The sequence below is a fragment of the Siniperca chuatsi genome, linkage group LG7 (genome assembly GCF_020085105.1).
Source record: "Siniperca chuatsi isolate FFG_IHB_CAS linkage group LG7, ASM2008510v1, whole genome shotgun sequence".
Classification (NCBI taxonomy): domain Eukaryota; kingdom Metazoa; phylum Chordata; class Actinopteri; order Centrarchiformes; family Sinipercidae; genus Siniperca; species Siniperca chuatsi.
In genome coordinates this window covers 17,935,259-17,952,619 of record NC_058048.1, presented here as the reverse complement: position 1 = coordinate 17,952,619, position 17,361 = coordinate 17,935,259, and the positions used below count along the sequence as shown (strand labels likewise).

General features: G+C 41.4%; 1 protein-coding gene across 2 annotated transcripts in view; it reads right to left on the bottom strand.

Moving 5' to 3' along the window:
• Nucleotides 1–17,361, bottom strand: part of dock10 (dedicator of cytokinesis 10) — a 44,485-nt gene that overhangs the window by 1,373 nt on the left and 25,751 nt on the right. Inside the window, exons 25-54 of one of the 2 annotated variants that reach the window (XM_044202640.1) lie at nt 17,269–17,338; nt 15,472–15,585; nt 15,219–15,290; nt 14,911–15,057; nt 14,510–14,593; nt 14,247–14,343; nt 14,059–14,091; nt 13,627–13,805; nt 12,841–12,957; nt 11,885–12,002; nt 11,661–11,782; nt 10,737–10,851; nt 10,343–10,409; nt 9,884–9,931; nt 7,311–7,412; nt 6,631–6,743; nt 6,407–6,522; nt 5,813–5,950; nt 5,539–5,721; nt 5,314–5,424; nt 5,010–5,225; nt 4,842–4,899; nt 4,043–4,144; nt 3,309–3,415; nt 3,011–3,133; nt 2,790–2,903; nt 1,358–1,504; nt 979–1,189; nt 677–867; nt 499–599 (exon numbers count right to left, since the gene is read on the bottom strand). In XM_044202640.1, the coding sequence (XP_044058575.1) occupies nt 499–599; nt 677–867; nt 979–1,189; nt 1,358–1,504; nt 2,790–2,903; nt 3,011–3,133; nt 3,309–3,415; nt 4,043–4,144; nt 4,842–4,899; nt 5,010–5,225; nt 5,314–5,424; nt 5,539–5,721; nt 5,813–5,950; nt 6,407–6,522; nt 6,631–6,743; nt 7,311–7,412; nt 9,884–9,931; nt 10,343–10,409; nt 10,737–10,851; nt 11,661–11,782; nt 11,885–12,002; nt 12,841–12,957; nt 13,627–13,805; nt 14,059–14,091; nt 14,247–14,343; nt 14,510–14,593; nt 14,911–15,057; nt 15,219–15,290; nt 15,472–15,585; nt 17,269–17,338 (3,516 nt within the window). The remainder of the gene's footprint in view (nt 1–498; nt 600–676; nt 868–978; nt 1,190–1,357; nt 1,505–2,789; nt 2,904–3,010; nt 3,134–3,308; nt 3,416–4,042; nt 4,145–4,841; nt 4,900–5,009; nt 5,226–5,313; nt 5,425–5,538; nt 5,722–5,812; nt 5,951–6,406; nt 6,523–6,630; nt 6,744–7,310; nt 7,413–9,883; nt 9,932–10,342; nt 10,410–10,736; nt 10,852–11,660; nt 11,783–11,884; nt 12,003–12,840; nt 12,958–13,626; nt 13,806–14,058; nt 14,092–14,246; nt 14,344–14,509; nt 14,594–14,910; nt 15,058–15,218; nt 15,291–15,471; nt 15,586–17,268; nt 17,339–17,361) is intronic. The other variant, XM_044202641.1, reaches the window with a different exon arrangement.

Sequence of the window (17,361 nt, the reverse complement as noted above, 5' to 3'; positions counted from 1 at the left end):
GCTCTAAAACAAGCATTCCAAACTACATAAAAGTGTTGAATTAAGCACGATGGTTGTAGACTATTAAACACTGGCATAATGTTGCTTCTTACTCTCTCAGAGTTTACACTTGACTGCACTCATGAACAAGATGCAGGACAGTTTTTTTTTATATGTGTGCACTATTTCCTTTCCTTTAATTTCTAACATTTTATATATGGATTTAATTTGTTGAAATTTTGATTTCCTGATTGCTTTTTTTATTGATTTGTATTCACAATCTGTGGTTTCCAATGCAGCTGGATCTTGGGAACTACATATGTTTTGAACTGCATTTCCCATGTACACTTGCATGACATATAATAACATAACTCAGTGGACCAAAGCATGCAGGGCAATAAATTAGTATAAAATAACATAAATCTAACTTTCAAAACATATATATATATATAATATATATACCTACTGTTTAATGCAAGGAACAAAAATCACTACACTTGATACTGCATTTAATCCTACCTGAAGATCTCCTTGAGCAGTTTGACCTGGTTGTCTGGGTATTTCTTGGCATTCTTCTCCTCTAAAAATGCCCTGGCATAGGCCATAGGCCCTGCATTCACCTAAAAGAAGAAAATCAGGTAAGACAAAACAAAGCACCCAGATTCACCCAAAAATCAGTATTTGCAAGAATCCCCACCTTGACGCTGACGCTGCCCTGCAGTTTCAGCTGCAGCCGGATCATGTCCACCTCCTCCATGTTGCAGAGCTGGTTGAGCTCAGAGACTTTACGTGACATCTCATCAATGGCTACCTCAATCGGGTTCATTTCTGTGCTCTGCTGCTCCACCACCTGGATACGCTTCTTTAGGTAGGGGAAGCTGGAACTCGCTGAAGAGAGAGAAATAACAACCCACAGGTCAGACCAACTCTACATTATAGTTCCCTACCAGTATGTTGTAAGGACAGAAATTGTACTGACATATGTAAACAAACACTTACTGGTCAATATGGTGCGTCTCTTGCACTGCTCCTCCACGTCTCCATGTTTCTTCCCAGTCAGAGTGAACGGCGTCTCGAACACAAAGCGGTTGATGTTGTGATGTCTCTCAAAATCTGTCCTTTTGTCCTGTTGTTCTTTCTCGTCAAAGTAGGGCACCACGTACGTCACCTGAACGTAGGCAAACTTGGGGTCCAGGTCTTTAGGATTTACCTGTTTTTAGAGAATGTTAAGCAAGCAATAGTGATTTTTTTTTTTGTGAAGTTACATGTCCACAAACAGGTGATTCACCAATAACTGGCAATAATAAGAACTAGGCAAATCATTCAGTTTAAATGTCTTAACAAACAACTTATAAACAGGCCAAATTCTGTCAGTTACCTTATTGGAGTCCTGGATCATCTTGACATTATCAGCTCCGAACTTGTCTGAGTAGAGTTTGAGTAATCTCTGGGAGATTTCTGACAGCCCCGTCAGCTTCGGCTCTTTGTAGATGAACTCCTTGCTCTCCTCCTCCTCAAAGAAACCCTACCAGAACACACACACACATGCACACACTCATTAGAAAAGCTTGTTACATGTATGGGTGGGTGCTTGTGCGTTTGCTGTCAAAACACACTGTATATATGTCAGTCTGGTCTGCCCCCTAGTGGTTTCTTGAGTCGCTGGTTGTACACATAGACCATAACGTGTTAGAACAACTCAGCCCTAACAGGGTGTCAGTGTTAAGTTCTGGATGGAAGAGTTCAGAGGTCATTTTCAAAGCAGCGTTGGATACAAATGTCAAAGGTGAATGAGGTTTATTAAATAGCATCTTCCTGTCCCCTGTGGCTGTGTGACACCAGCTTTTCTTAGTGTTTCTTTATCATTGGAGATTATGGGAAGTAAAATGGACCACAGCAAGCTTGACACAAACCCTTCAAAGGGTAAGAGCAGCAGATGTTAATAGTGGTAGAAGGAAAAGAGAGGTAAAAGTGGTTAGCACTGAGGAAAATGGAAAATCAAAAGACACACAAAACTTACCGCAATCTTGATATAGAATATAATAAAAAAGGAAGAAAAGAGCAGACAGAGAAATTAAGGACACTGACTCAGTAAAAAAAATCGGGTCTCCTTATCTTTCCATCTCCATGCCTCACTGACAAGATGTTTTTTTCCAATAGTGAGAAGATTTCATATTCTCATTACCGTTTTTTTTTTCACTTCAGAGCTCTGCATAGAAATATTATCCCTCATTAACAAATAGGAAACTGTGTCAAGGATCCAACTTCTTAAAAACCAAGCCCAACCCGCACAGTGCTTCGTAACAGATAAAGCCAGGGAATCAAAGATAAACCAGGGCACAATTCCCAGTTATATTAAATATACATTTACCATTTCTAAAGACTTAGTTCACCTGAAGTACAAAGAAAAATATTTTCCCCATGTACCCCGGGTGGCATTTAGGTATACGAACAGTTGTTGTGTTTTTTGCAGTATTGAGATCTTTGCCACTGCTGCCATCCTGCCGCCTAAATTTGAGATGCTCAAAGCTTTGAAAAATTACATTGGAAAAACTAAACATCAAAGTCTCTTTGCAGAAACTGTATCCGATTTTATTCAAAGTAACACTGTTTATGAAAAGAGGTGTTTCCGTTGAGTCCCAAAGTGAAAAAACCATTGTGGGTTGTGGGGTAGGGGTAGGTATGTGTTTGCCAAGTCGTAATTTCCTAGGGCTTACAAGAGGTATAGAGTATTTTACTAGCCATAGTTGCGTGTGTACAGACATGCCCATGTAAGTGTGTACTATCTGCAGTAATGAACTGTCACTCACCTGTCCATAGAAAGCTACACGGTAGTAGCGACCGAAGAGTCGCTTTTCTGAGTTCACCACCTCAGTCACCTTGAGATAGGAGCGATGGATGTCATAGTACAGCTCTGACAGTCTCTGTGTGCACACATAAACATGCATGTAAGGTTAAACTTAGCTCAATATGCACACACACACACACACACACACACACACACACAAAGAGTGGAAGGGTTCAAAGTTACCTTAAAATCCCTTCTCTTTTCAAAGACAGCAATCACAGGTTTGTTGATGTCAGCGATGAGCTCGTGTCTCTCTGATTTCCACAGATAGTCCACACACAGCTCCAGCTGCTCCACCAGGGTGTCCTACACAGTACAGCAAGATCAGGAAGCATATTAGAGAGAAAAGGGAAACCCAGTTCCTGCCATGCCACTAGCACGTCACATCTTCTCAAATTGGAAACAATGGTTATGATTATAAAATGTTACTTTAACTCGTTGTTTGTGAAGTTTAAGGTTTTGTTCAGGATTAAAGGCTGACCTCAGTATAGGGTGTGTCTTGTGTACCAGTGTCTTCCTTCATAGCGCCCTCCTCCTTGACATTAGGGCTGATGCACATAAACGCTGCCCAGCCCATAGAGAACGATGCTGGGGTTTCAAACAAGTGAAAGTGACATCAGTGCGAATAATTCAAGAAATATACATGTCTCATAAAGGTCACACATTATTGCTAGTGCTACGCTCAGCTTTCAAACATACAGCTGCATAAAATGCATCCTACACATACATTCTTGTATTAAAGTACAAGAAATTTTACATTGTTTTTACAGTCAAGCATTCCATTTTTGCACAAAATTAAAAACATCAAATGTGAGCGTGCTTCATACCAAACCCCAGTGACACTGAACATCTTACCCAGTGAGACTTGAGTGAACAGTGAAGGTCAAACACTGACAGTAAAAAGTGATAACCTGACACAATCTCTTATCATTAAGGCAAAAACTGTGGTCCTCAGTACATTTTAATGCATAGTATAATACACAGTGTAGAAAACCTTATACAACAATGGAGTGGTTAAGATATAAACTGGCACCTGACAGTCCCTTCAATCCAAACCATGTCCACCTGTCAATATCAACACCTTCCACCCAGTTGCAAGGAGTTTAAACATATGTCCGTGCACACCCACTCCCTCCCACAGTCCCTTGTCTCTCCATCATTATGTTCTGAACTCCCAGCCCCACCACCCAGCAGGCCCCAGGCGCACACACTCACTGTCTTGATCTCGGGAGGTAGTTAGTAAGGAGCTACAGTTAAAGACAGGGCTTTCTTCAGGGGACACACTGGACATCCTGGCCTTGTCAGTTCTCCAGTAGCCTGTTTGGTAGGAGTGGAGGAGGAGGAGGAGGTTTATAAAGTTCACTTTCCACTTGTTTTTGCCTTTTATGCTCAAGGCTCACGAATTAGCCGAGCTGCTGGCATGCTATGCTACCTATCGGCACGCAGGCTCAGTGCATAGAATGCATGCGAAAAGATGTCAGATGCGTACAGCAAAAGATACACACATGCTGTAGTCTGAATGAGGAAGCATGCACACACAAGAACAAATAGATTTGCAGACAGAGGAACATGCGGCACAGCAAAAGGTGTAGACATCAGTCTCTATTTCTACTAGAGGTTGTGAATGGGAATGGTATTTGGATGCAAAGACAGATTTATGCTATCCATCTTCATTCCCCACAAGTTTCTAATGAATCTTCACTATACAAAGAGACACTCAAGTCACCAGTGTGCTCACATTCAGGCATACACATCAACCCCCATGATGATATTAAGCAGTGATGCCTGAGAGTTGCAATGACCATGTTAGCAGAGAGAAAGGGAGGTTTGCTGACTGACAAAAGATGGCTGTGATTGGACTTTCTGGTTAGAAGTTACCATGTCTGCAAAGATGCACACACTTACACCAATTTCATTGCCTTGCGTGTGCACAAATATTTGTGCATATGCATACACACACAAACCATGCTGCAAAAAGTAAAGTCAAAGCAACAGCATATGTATGTGCACGAACCTCTCCTCTTCAGCGATTCAGCAATCAGGGCTGAGATGTGGATGTAGCACATGGCAGCCTGAGGGAAAGTCAGACACATTACCATCAAATTTAATGAAGACTTTGTTCTAAAAGCCATCTATGAAGTTTCTGAAGTAAGAGCACCCTATAAACTATAATATTTATAACCTCTGAGAGATCGCCGTTGCGGACGTGAATTTTAGCCATGCTCTCCAACCAGGTGCGTCGAAGCTCGGGCGTGCTGGCGTAGGAGTTGGCCAGACTGTACTGAAGATCCACCAGCATCTCTGGATCCTTCTCATGCTCCTTCATTTGCGCTGTGGCCATCAGAACCGTCCTGATCCGTTTGGTCAAGTCCTTTACCTCAGCAGGGAATGGAGTGTTCTGTAGAAATCAAAAGTAGAATGAAATATCACTATACAGGATAAATAGTGATAATGAAGCTGTAATATAACCCTAGAACCTGCTCTACCTTGAGTGGTGCATCTCCATTGGCAAAGTTATTGATGATAGCCAAGGACTGCTGAAATCTCGAGCCTCCAATGCCAGCATCTGCTATCAACTGGCTCACTGCCTTGATAACCTAACGTGGAAAGAGGAGTGTAGGGTGAGGACAACGTCACGCTGAAACCACGATTCACAAAACACACAATACTGAAATTATATTTTGTATTTGTACTACATTGGTCTCACTGACCTGCAGATGTGAGCGGACTATAGACTTGCCCTTGGTAAACTCAAAGTTTTTTCTCATGAAAAAATACAGCAGGGCAGCTGCTTCCGTCTGGGTGGAGCTGGAACGATGGTTACAGCACTTGAGGATCTCATAGCACAGACAGCCACACAGGTCTGCCTTACCCTGGAAGAATCCACTGGGGAACTACAGAAAAAGATGACGATGAAACCATGCATAAGAAAAACAGCTGGGACCTTCACTTAGATGTTATATGTTTGTGTGAAGTTTGCTGGACCTTTTGTACAAAGAGCCTGAGTGCAGCGAAGACATGCCGTAGAGTGGCGGTTGATTGGTTGATCTGAAAGAAGAGCAGGTAGGTGTCCAGAACCTTCTTCATCAATGCATTTTGTCCATCATCCAGCAACAGTTGTTTCTGTATGGAAGTATGGAAGAAGAAAAAAGCAGAAAACACATTTTACTATCAAAGATTCAACAGGCTACTTTTTTCTTCTAACTGAATTGTTTCATGTAAAGACTATTTTATACTTCAAAGTACACAGTTTTTGAAAATGGAGATTCTTCTAGCCAGCAGGTGGCAGTAGAGTATCACTGGCTTGGCTTTAGAATGAGTATGAAATTCTGGCGCATTAATTAAAATTTTCATTTGGACAAAAAGGTTTGTAGATTTGTTTGGTGCTTTAGAATGATGGTGGCAGATATGTGAATAGCACACCTTCTATTAATGAAACATAATATAATATTCAGAGGCTTCACATATATACTGTATATACAGTTCATAACATAAATTAAAAGAGATTCCCCTTAAAAGAAAATGGATGTTGATGTGAAAATGTAGTTTCAGGTTGTATACTTTGACAGGACGACAGACCTTGTGATGGTGAACAAAGAGCTCTAGTACATCCAGCACAGTAAGGGCCACCTCAGTGGACAAGTTCGCCTCGATATCTGTAGGACTCAGGGTGTCCCCATCCTGAATATTCCCATCTGGAAACACATATATGAATAACTCAAATCCATCTCAGTAACTTTACATGCATCTCAGTCCAAATATGTGTGTGTGTGTGTGTGTGTGTGTGTGTGTGTGTGTGTTACCTGTCTCCATCATCTGCAGCAGTTTGGGGTTGGTAAGAGCATTCTTGCCCCTGATGATGGGCATGGTTTGGGAACGAGCATGTCGGTGACCTTCCCCTCCAGATGATGCCATCCTGAAGGCAACAGCAGGGATCAGCAGCTAGTATCAATCACAGTACTCACACGTATTATTTAATACTTGTTTAAATGAACACTGCAGCAAATTAAACCTAGTGCCAAGTCTAGGCCAACCGTCTCTAGAGATTTTGCACATTTTAGTAGACAAATAAAAATGGCACCCATGTCCCAAGGACACGCTGTTATCGGGAATCTATTAACACATGGGAGTACAGAGACAGAGATTGGCAAATCACACAAAACACTGCAGGTATGAGGAGTGGCATGCTGAGAACACAGTCACAGTCTATAACATGGAAACAGACAGTGGTCACATCAAAGATGAATATACACAGGACAAGAATGTATTTATCTAAATCCAAGTGTTCACATTGTTGATGTAGGTTATACCTGTATTTAAATAGCTTGGAGTTTCTTGCTATTAAAGAAAGTATTTACATTTTGAGCCAATCACCAGACATCATTAGCATTAAGAACAATTTCAGTAACCAAAGACTCAGTAGTTTTAAACAGTTTAACTCTGTCATCATGGCTGAGGTGTTTTCCTGGTGGAGGGTGATTACCATTGTGGGAAGAGGCTTGAGGGTTGAGAGGGGTGGTTAGAGCCCTTCAGGGTGCCATTGGCCTGGGTGGACTGGGCCAGCTTTAGTGCCGCTGCTAGCTTCCTGTTCACGAGCCAATCACATCAAAGCTAACATTAGTTAGTTTAGTTGAGACCATCATTGTTTAGTGTCCATCATTATCATCATTAGTCAGTTACATTAATTATGTGCGGCATGCTAATAGTTGCTCGAGCATGCCTGCAATCAATAAAAATTGACCTTGTAGTGTAAATTTGAACACTTTGCAATACAGCACAATTTTTGCACTTTTGTGACCTTTATATTTACATAAAGTAAATATGTTACATATTTATAGCAACTAGGTCACATTGTATTCCTGTAAGGCTAAATGAAATGCTAAAAGTATACAGGATCTCCAATTTGACCTTGGTGTGATGAGATCGACTAGAGTCAGAGAGAAACATCAAAGAGCTCATATAGAGAGGGAGGTCAGCCAGATGGAAAGGTTAGTGGCGTAGCAGAGTCAATGGTTTTAGTTTGCCATTAGTCTAATATTGTGTAAATGTTACATTAACTCTTGGTAGAGTGTTAGTGGAGAGTAGAGGCTTGAGGTCAGCATTAATGTAAAACAGTGGACAGCAAGGAGATTAAGATGCATAGATGTGATGAAACCAATAGACAGTTAAGCTGCAGCACAAATCAGCTTAGTAACTGGATCTCAACAAACAGATGTTCAACATATCATGTTGTTATAATGCTTAAATTAAGCTCTATCAGGAAAACGACTGCCAATCTACACAAAGCAAATGGTGCTTTGGCCAGCCAAAAGAAAGACAACACAAGTACTGTCTAAGCCAATCATCACAACTGCCTCAGAGCCCATTAAGGACACTCAATCAAGCCAAGCAGCAGGTGGAGTCCAGCCAGTCATGAGGCAGGGCGTGGAGACAAAGGGTTACAAGGTCGACATGCAACATCAATGAGGCAAACGTGTTAAAGGATGCAAAGAGCAAACAAAACTAGCGTACAGTACCAGCATACATTTCCTGTTTATTTACCATTTATGTCAACACAGAAAGGGTTACTTGATATAACAGAACATCAATAATGTGCAGTCACACTGATAATCAATTAACAGTAGCAGCATGCACGGAGGGGGAGGGCATGAGGCATGCATTGTGGTGGAGACTACAACAGCAAGGTCGAACATGGAGAAAACATTACAATTATTAATTGTTATTTCTTTGTGTCATGTAGTATATTGTGCATGTGCATTGGTGTGTCTGTATCTTGGCTAAAATCTAAAACATGCCTTGAGTTAAGGAAGTGAGGCTCCCTGCACCAACACAGACAGAAACAGGATACGTGAGAAGAATGTCTGGGATTAAACTGCAGCATCACTGGCTAACTTCAAGGCCCTGACAACCTATTTTCTAAATCAGCTTCTTGCGAGCGTTCCATGAGCGTTGGGACCCTACAAGGACACACAATGTTCTGCCAAATTTGGAACAATTTTGGTTATTTTTACATTATAGATTTCTGTATTTTTCTTTTTGCCTGTTCTATTCTCACCAGTTTGAAGTGGATCAGGATTTAGCAACATTTTAATCAAACTGAAGACAGTTGTGGGGTTGATTCCTTATGTTGCCAGGCTACTGTCATGCAAATTTGATTTCAGGGGCTTTAATGACTGAATTGTGGTCTGATAGGCTGGCTGACTTCCTAGCTTGCTGGCTGGCTACACACTGCTAGTGTAATTCATCGCTCCTGAACTTCAGAGGGTGCCCACACTGACTCAGCCAGGCATCAAAGAGCTAACAGAGAGAGATACTGCGACAGACACAGGCGCAAGACTGTGAATCCCCCATGGCCTGGTATTACAGATGAATGTTAAGTAGCTAGCAGCTCCAGACAGGCTCAACTACGTCTGAGAGCGCTAGCTAGGCTTCCAGCTATCTTTATTCTGTTAATGCCTCCACACACAGTAAAGCAGTGTGTTCTCCCAGCCTTTTGTTGGCTAACATCTCAGCATCTTATTGCTGAAAGGAAAAAGAGGGCTAATTTAATTAGCTGGGAGGAACCAGAAGATTGAGGAGTCTAGCGGTGCCAATGGCTCAGCTCCAGTGAGAGCACACACACACGATAACAGCCCCCATCCTGTGCTTGCCAACTACTACAGTACCATATCCAACGGTGCTTTTCTCTCAACAGCAAGATCCATGAGGTTTCACCTCCCCCTCTCTTCCTTTTCTTCCCTCCTTTACCTCTTCCCCTCATAAAGCTTTTGCCTGAGCATGCACACGCATACAGAAAACATATTAGTATTTCTGCCTGACTGTGTCTGATTCATTTATTTGTGTGTATTTGCACATGTGTCTGGGTGGCTGCATTTGCACATGTGCACATTCATGTGTGCACATGATTATATGAATTATGTATCAGTGGGTGTTGGTGTTACAACCTTTGGCTGCGGCATGTATGTTCCATATCTGCAGCATTACAATAAATGCAACTGAATGAGACCTGGTTCACCTCTTTGTTGGAGAAAGAAGTGAGGAGGAGCGCAGACTGACCTGGCTATGTGGCGTTTTCCGAGGAACCTGAAGTGCTGAAGACACAGCCTGAAGAAAAGGAAAAATGCAAAAATATCTTGGGTGAAGGGTGAAGGTTTGCTTGTTTTTATGTGTTTTGTAAGTTAAGAACACAGAATAAACTAAGCGCATGTGATCAAACTGAACTGCAACAGTACAGTCTCTATGCTGACACAAACAGGAAACAGACAGTTAATTAACTGCACTGTTCAGTGGATAGGGAGCTCTCATTGGAATTACAGTCTGTTTTTCTTCTCTCTCTCTTGCTTTGTCATTACTTTCATCTGTTCGCTTCTGGCTACATTCTTCCCCTTTCTGCTCTCATTCTCCTGTCCCCATCCGTGTCTGTCTCAATGTGTTTTTCTCTCTGTGCACAGTATTGCTAGTCAGCCTAAAAGGAGCTGTGGTAACACTCTGCAATGAAGAAAAAGGAGTACTTACTCCAGGATGTTAAAGAAGTCTGAGATCTCCTGATGAATGGCCCGGTGCCAGTAGGACACCAGCACATCTGGAAACAGGAAACAGGAGACGTCACGTCACACATCACAGCAGATTTCTAGAGGACTAGCACGAAAACTTTCACAGAGTCAGTAGTATTTTTATACTGAGATGGTATTGGAGGCATTAAAACAAACCCTGTTCAAACAGTTACAGACAATTAGTGTTTTAATCTGCAAAAAAGTGCAGATATCTGGGGTTCGCCGGAATAGAATAATACAGTAACAGTAAAAAACAACTATTGTCTAAAATAGCATTTACAAACACAATTCGACAAGGCTCTGGACTGGACTGTGTGAATCCTCTGTATATATGTTTGTGAAATGTAATTTCTTACCCTCAGATATGGTTTTCATAATGTGCAAAAAGCACATGAGGAGGCTGCGGGTCTCTGCCTGGTCCAGCTTGTCACAACGAGAACCGTAGCCTATAAGGGACTGTGGCCGTGCAAACTAAGGAGAAACATCCGGGCAGAAATACAGAGATATACTTTTACTATCAGGGTGGTGGCTATAATTGAGGACACTGAGGTAGTGTCCTCGGTATTGTTTATGTGAATGTGTGGGTTTTAGCAACAATGGAGGAAAACTTAGATATAATGGGTATTTTACTGATGTAGTATTTTCAATTGTGCTACTTTTAGACAGTTAACTTTATAAATGAAATATAATAAATATAAAACTTATATATATATATATATTGCATATGTATGTTTTGTTTTTGGTGTCTACTTAAAATTATCTAAGGGTGGTGGTGGGGGGGCTGTTGGAGGGACCAATGGCCGCAGTATTTTTTTAAAAGTATTTTTTGGCCAGTTTTTGCCTTTATTACATCGTATACAAAGATGTAAGATGTAAGATGATGAAAGAGACATGGACATGCAACAAACGGCCCCGGCTGGACTTGAACATTGCAATTTCATGATTAGTCCTATAACACTACGGCGCCCTAACTTCAGTATTTCTTTAGTTGGTATTAGAACAGTGTGCTAAGTCTACTTGTCCGCCATCAGGGGTCTAGAATGGAAGCCAATGGAAGTCAAAAATCCATATATAACGTAGAATTTATCATGAATGACTCACAATGAGAGCTGCACAGTATATATCAAACACATACAACAAATGTATCTAAACGATTTAAGTTCTTTTGACAGATCTGCTTGCTCCTCCGCCAGAGTCAGAAATAAATACCACATCGGACATGTCATAACACAGAAGTTGATGGCTGTTTCTCTGCTTTCTTAACTCTTATCTTTTCTCACCTTCTCACATCCATCCATCTTCTCACTGTTTCTGTCACTGTTGCTAGGGTTGGAGTCCACACTGATCAGAGAACCCCGAGAGTCGGCCTGGTTACCCGTGGCAACTGCCAAGGATGAGAAGGCTGGTGGGGGGAGGGGATGGGGGGGTCAGCATCAATATCCCCATTCACACCTTTTTATATAAACACTAGACAGCTACACACAAGCACATCACACACTGCTACCTGTGATGGAGTTGAGTACTTCTTTGGAAAAGGAGGCATCTACACAATTGCCATGACGAGCAACAGGAATCACCCCTCCAGCTACTCCCCCTCCTACACTGAGGTCATCGCGAGAGCCCTGGTAGTGGTGCAGACAGGGGAGAGGACTTATTTAAAAGCAAAAATATTTCAGATTTCAGAATTCAGACTGTTTCTATTAGTTATGAGAACTAATTATTAACAAGCTGCAAGGATTGCCAAGATTTCAGACACAAGTTTACAACAACATCCATGACGGCAAGCAAGTCTCATAAAAAAAACTTATTTAACTGAAATTATCCAATTATTGCTGTTCTTACTTATTTCACAGTGACAGTAAACATTCAAAGTTCCATTATAATCAACCATTGCATTGCCGCACTTCCAGTTCAACTTGCGGCACACAAAGTTTTGTTTACAGTGTGGTGGAAACCAAATGGAAGAGGACAGACAGAGACAGAAAGACAACAAGTACAGCATCCAGCAAGACTGTATAGTTTAGGTGACATTCCTGCAGTCAATGCAAACCTATAACAACTAAGGCGAGAGCCTGTGCTGCAAAGAATGGTACAAAAAATGTCCAGCTGGGGAAGTTATACATAAATGCATGTACAGTACATGGTCTGATTGAGGAATGAGAGGATTTATATTGTTGTTAAAGTGACAGTGTTAAAAGTCATGTTGCTTCCCCAAAGTATGCTGGCGTCAGGCTGTGTTTAGTACAATCCCCATGCCTGAAATCATTGCAATTCAGTAGATAACATGTTGTCATAACTAATAGGAATGAAAGCCAAAACTATAACAATAAAACTAATGTTGAAAGAAAAGAAGGTTTTTACCTTTAAACACTGCAGGAATGTGTATGACATTTCACACAGTCAATCAATACAGTACACAGAGAGTCAATCAGTCATTTCATGTTTTGCTTCAACTCTTACTTGGTCACTAGAAGTGAAGTAGATGGGGAAGAGGTCCCTGAGGAAGAATCGAGGCATGTTGTCCAGGATCAGGCCGTACAGAGGCAGGTAAAGAGATGCAATTCTTGCCTGCTTCTCCTGGATAGGCAGCCAATGAAAGGGGTATTGCATTTAAAAAAATATGTGTGCATATTCTATAGTCAGTGACATTATTTTGTAACAACCCAACAAATCAACATGCTCTATGATTTAGAAAGCTAGTAAAGACACATTAAATATGTTTGCAAAGACACTTAAAGTCCCCTTATCCTGGCAAGTCTTATAATAATACAACAACACTTACAATGTGCCCCTGGAGAGTTCATTACTACTAAATTAATGTTGTATTTAAGATTGGATTGTGTATATCTCTATGGTAGTCCATAGAAAATGTCAGTGCAATTACATAATATCTAATATACCCTGCTAAGAAAATGTTGTGGTCTTTTACAAAACATGCTTTTCCCATTTTTGCCTTTTACTTGTCCTCTGCACACATTTGGTTTTGACTGTCTTGACTACAGCCCTGCTGTTGTGTTGTGGTTGGCAGTATTTGGTAGTGTTTAACAGAGGGCAGATTACTGACTCTGCCTGATCTGGGCACTTCCCAGCATTCATTAAGGGATCTTCTCTGCTGCCCGCAGCTGCTATGAACAATCACATGTCAGTGTTTATGTGTTTGAATGAGTCACATTCGAAGAATTTCTACTGCGAGCTTATTGGTCATGCCTTTTAGTTTCTTCCCATGTAATCATGTGTTCTGGCTACCTTGGTGGCATAGCGTGCATCCAGAGAGTGTTTGGCCATGAGAGTCTTCAGGGTGGCCAAGGCTAGGTGTCTCAGGTCCTGCTCATCCTGGAGTGCCAGCCCCAGTTCCCGTAGCAACAGGCCGGTCAGGAAGTGCTTCCTGCAGAACTCTCCAGTCAGGTTGTACTCGGGCACTGACACTGAGGAGAGACAGCATAAAAGATTCACATTTTAAATGGAAAAGTAACTGAGCTGCACATGATTTAAATAATGCTTGTGCCAGTACTTGCTTTCCATCAGCAGTTAATTAATCCATTTCTGAATAACAATCTGGTTACAGTGAGCAAATAATGTGACAAGCCAATTTTCCTTGAATTTCATTATCATCACACCACTGTAGCACACATACTGTCGCACACACAACACTACAAAGGAATGAGTGAACATATTTACCATGAGTACTTTGTGGCTCGGGGGATGCATGGTCTGACATGGACAAACAGTCAGAGAAAATGACAGAAAGAGAAAGAGAGAAAGACAGAGTGTTAATAGACAAATGAGAGTGGGAGCTACTCGATGTATGATAGTTACCACATTGACACTGGTGTCACTGAACTACAGGGTACGACTTGGGCTCTTACCTGTGATGCGAGCGGAGGGTAAGGGCAGGCTGAGAGGGATGTAGTGTTCGTGGTTACACACCTCTCTCAAGAATTCAAATTTCAGCTCACACAAGACCTACCAGACACAAAAAAAGTTATTGCAAAATATTATTGCATTGTATACCTGTGTCTTGTTGCATACTTAAATAAAGTCAAAGTGTGCTGAAGGAATTATCCATTAATGATATATTTTTACTAATCAATACTGTTTCCCTGAAATCACTTCCAATTCTTTTTTTTACCTTGCTGTCAGTAGCAGTGATCATGTTTATGTAGTTGCTAATCAGTTTGAATGAGAAGCCTCTGTCCATGAGAGTGAAGCAACGCTGCAAAGAGACAGACAGAGACCGACAGATCAGACCCAACATCAGCTAATAAGACAGTGAGAGACAGATCATTTAACACAGATGGAGGAATCAATAGGCAACAATTGTAAATGGAAACAATTTTCATTTGCAGACTGTTTAAACAGTTTGTATTGATCCCTCCAAGAGCAATATACAGTAAGCTTAATAGCACATTATATTCCCTTCACATGTAGTCAAACTTTACTGGGTCCCACAGCGTCAATAACCTCTCTTCTTGAAAATGTTTCATTTAACATTAGAATCTAAATCCACGACACAACACTTTTTGCTCCAACCTTGACAAAAGCTGCCACAGCTAAGTTGGCACTGCGTGTCTCTTCTGTCAGGTCTTTGTTTTTCCAGAAGATGTGTTCGGACACCGTCTCCACCAGGGTCTCCACACGGCTCAGGTAGGATGAGGGGAAACGCTGGGGCCTCTGAAGCTGTAGGGACACAAAGTCAGCATAAAATAATCATGCACTGTGTCCCAGGTCAGATTATACAAATGAAAAGGAGCTATACTGAACCAAGAATAACAAGTGGTAAAAAAATGTTTTCAGGAATGGGAGACTCGAGGGGCCCAAAGTAGAGTATGCCACCTTACCTTAACCTTGTCAGAGTCGACCAGATGTTGGGCCATGGACTTGACAATCAGCTCAAAGAAGAACCAGGAGAACTGAAACCAGGAGAAGTCAAAACAAGGTCAATCTTGTTCCAATATTTATCTGTCTAATCAGCTCCAGCATTAATACAGGGGAGGCACGCATGATTTTGTTCGGGGGGGTTTGCACTGATTTACGTTTCTCTAGGACCTTAGAGACATAAACAGCAGAGTATGTATGAGGAGAGAGACAAACCTTCAGGACATTCCTGACTGCTGCCTGCTCATTGCTCTTCAGGTCAAAGGTCATCCCTTTAGCCAGCTCCTCGTGAACTGTCCTGAAGCCGTGAGCCTCTGACTTGAACACATACTACACACAGAGAGAAGGGAAAAGGAGTCAGAGGTAGTCAGTTAAAGGTGCACATACAGTAGGGCTGCAACAAACAAATTATTATTATTTTTTGTAATGATTTTTGGGGCATTTTTGGGCGCAACAGTAAAGAGATAACAGGATATGAGGGGAGAGAAAGATAGGGAATTACACGATCCCCGCTCAGATGCCAGGTGTGTTGCAGTTCATGGTCCTAACTGGAGCTGCAACGATTAGTCAATTAATTGATTAGTCGATTGAAAGTAACTTAATTGGCAAATACTTTGATAATTGATTAATCATTAAAGTAATTTTTCAAGCAAAAATGCCAAAAAATGTGATAGTTCCAGTTTCTCAAATGAGAAACTGCTGCTTTACTTTGTCTTACATTATAGTGAAGTGAATATTTTGGGGGTTTGGACAGTTTGTCGGACAAAACAAGACATTTAATGACATGCTCTAGAATATTGTGGTGGACACTTTTCCCTGTTTTTGGGCATTTCATAGACCAAACGATTAACTGATTTATCGAGAAAATATTCAGCAGATTAAATTGATAATGAAAATAATCAGTAGCAGCAGCTCTAGTCCTAAACCCTAGGCCATCACAACGCTCCAATTGGCTGATTATTTTCTAGATCAATCAATTCATTGCTTGGTATATAAAATGTAAAAAATATATATGTGTGTATATATATATATTACATTTTATAGACCAAGCAATAAATTGATTGATCTAGAATATATAGATAAATCAATATATATATTTATATAAATATATATATTTAGTTTTTTCCTACAACATGTGTAAGGTTTGATTCAAATATTACTGCATACTCCTCAATTCATGCTACAGTGAATTCAACCCCCTCTCTTTCCCCTCTTCTCATTGAACACACACACACACACACACACACACACATATGTTCACACTCGCACGCACACACACACTCAGCAGTTTAAACTGGGCACTACTACTACTGAACATCATGCCAATCTGTTACTATGGCAACCCTGGTTCCATTAGCTCTGCTAGTCCTCTCCTCTTACCTCCCACCATTTGTCTTTGCCACTGCCTCTTCAAGCGCTGCCGTTTTCCTTCACTGTGGCCAAAATGAAACAGGTCTTGTGGTTTCTCCTGTTCTCTTCTCTAATTCTTTTACTGATTTCCCCCCGAAACACACATGCCTTGTGTTTCTGAATGAGCGGGCTAAATGTCCTAGTTTGCCTCTGGCTCAATCACCTCTTCTTCTTCTTCTACTTAATCACCTCTTCTTCTTCTTCTTCTTCTTCTACTCACTCACTTCTTCTTCTTCTTCTTCTTCTTCTTCTTCTTCTCCTCCTCCTCCTCCTCCTCCTCCCCCTCCTCCCCTCCCTACTTCTCTGTGTTTGCATAGTGTTCTGGGCACGCGGCCCTCGCCACACTCCTGCTGGCCCAAACACACACACACAAACATACACACATTCAAAGACACACAAGCCCTCTTTTCCATTTTTTCCCCCCAGAAATGAAATAGTCTGTGCAGAGATTCCGCGCCTTCATGGAAAACAACAGCCTTCAAAATTATCATATAATCATCCTGAGCACACACAGACCCGTTGCACACACAAAACACACACACACATTTGGTTCAGAGGATTACTGCAAGCACACCACACACACCACCCCCTATGTTATTATACCTTGATATAGGAGTGCAGGTAGTGATCGAGGTTGTCTTCATGGCACTTTGCAACAATGTGGACCAGCACTCTGCAGACACAGGAGAACAACAA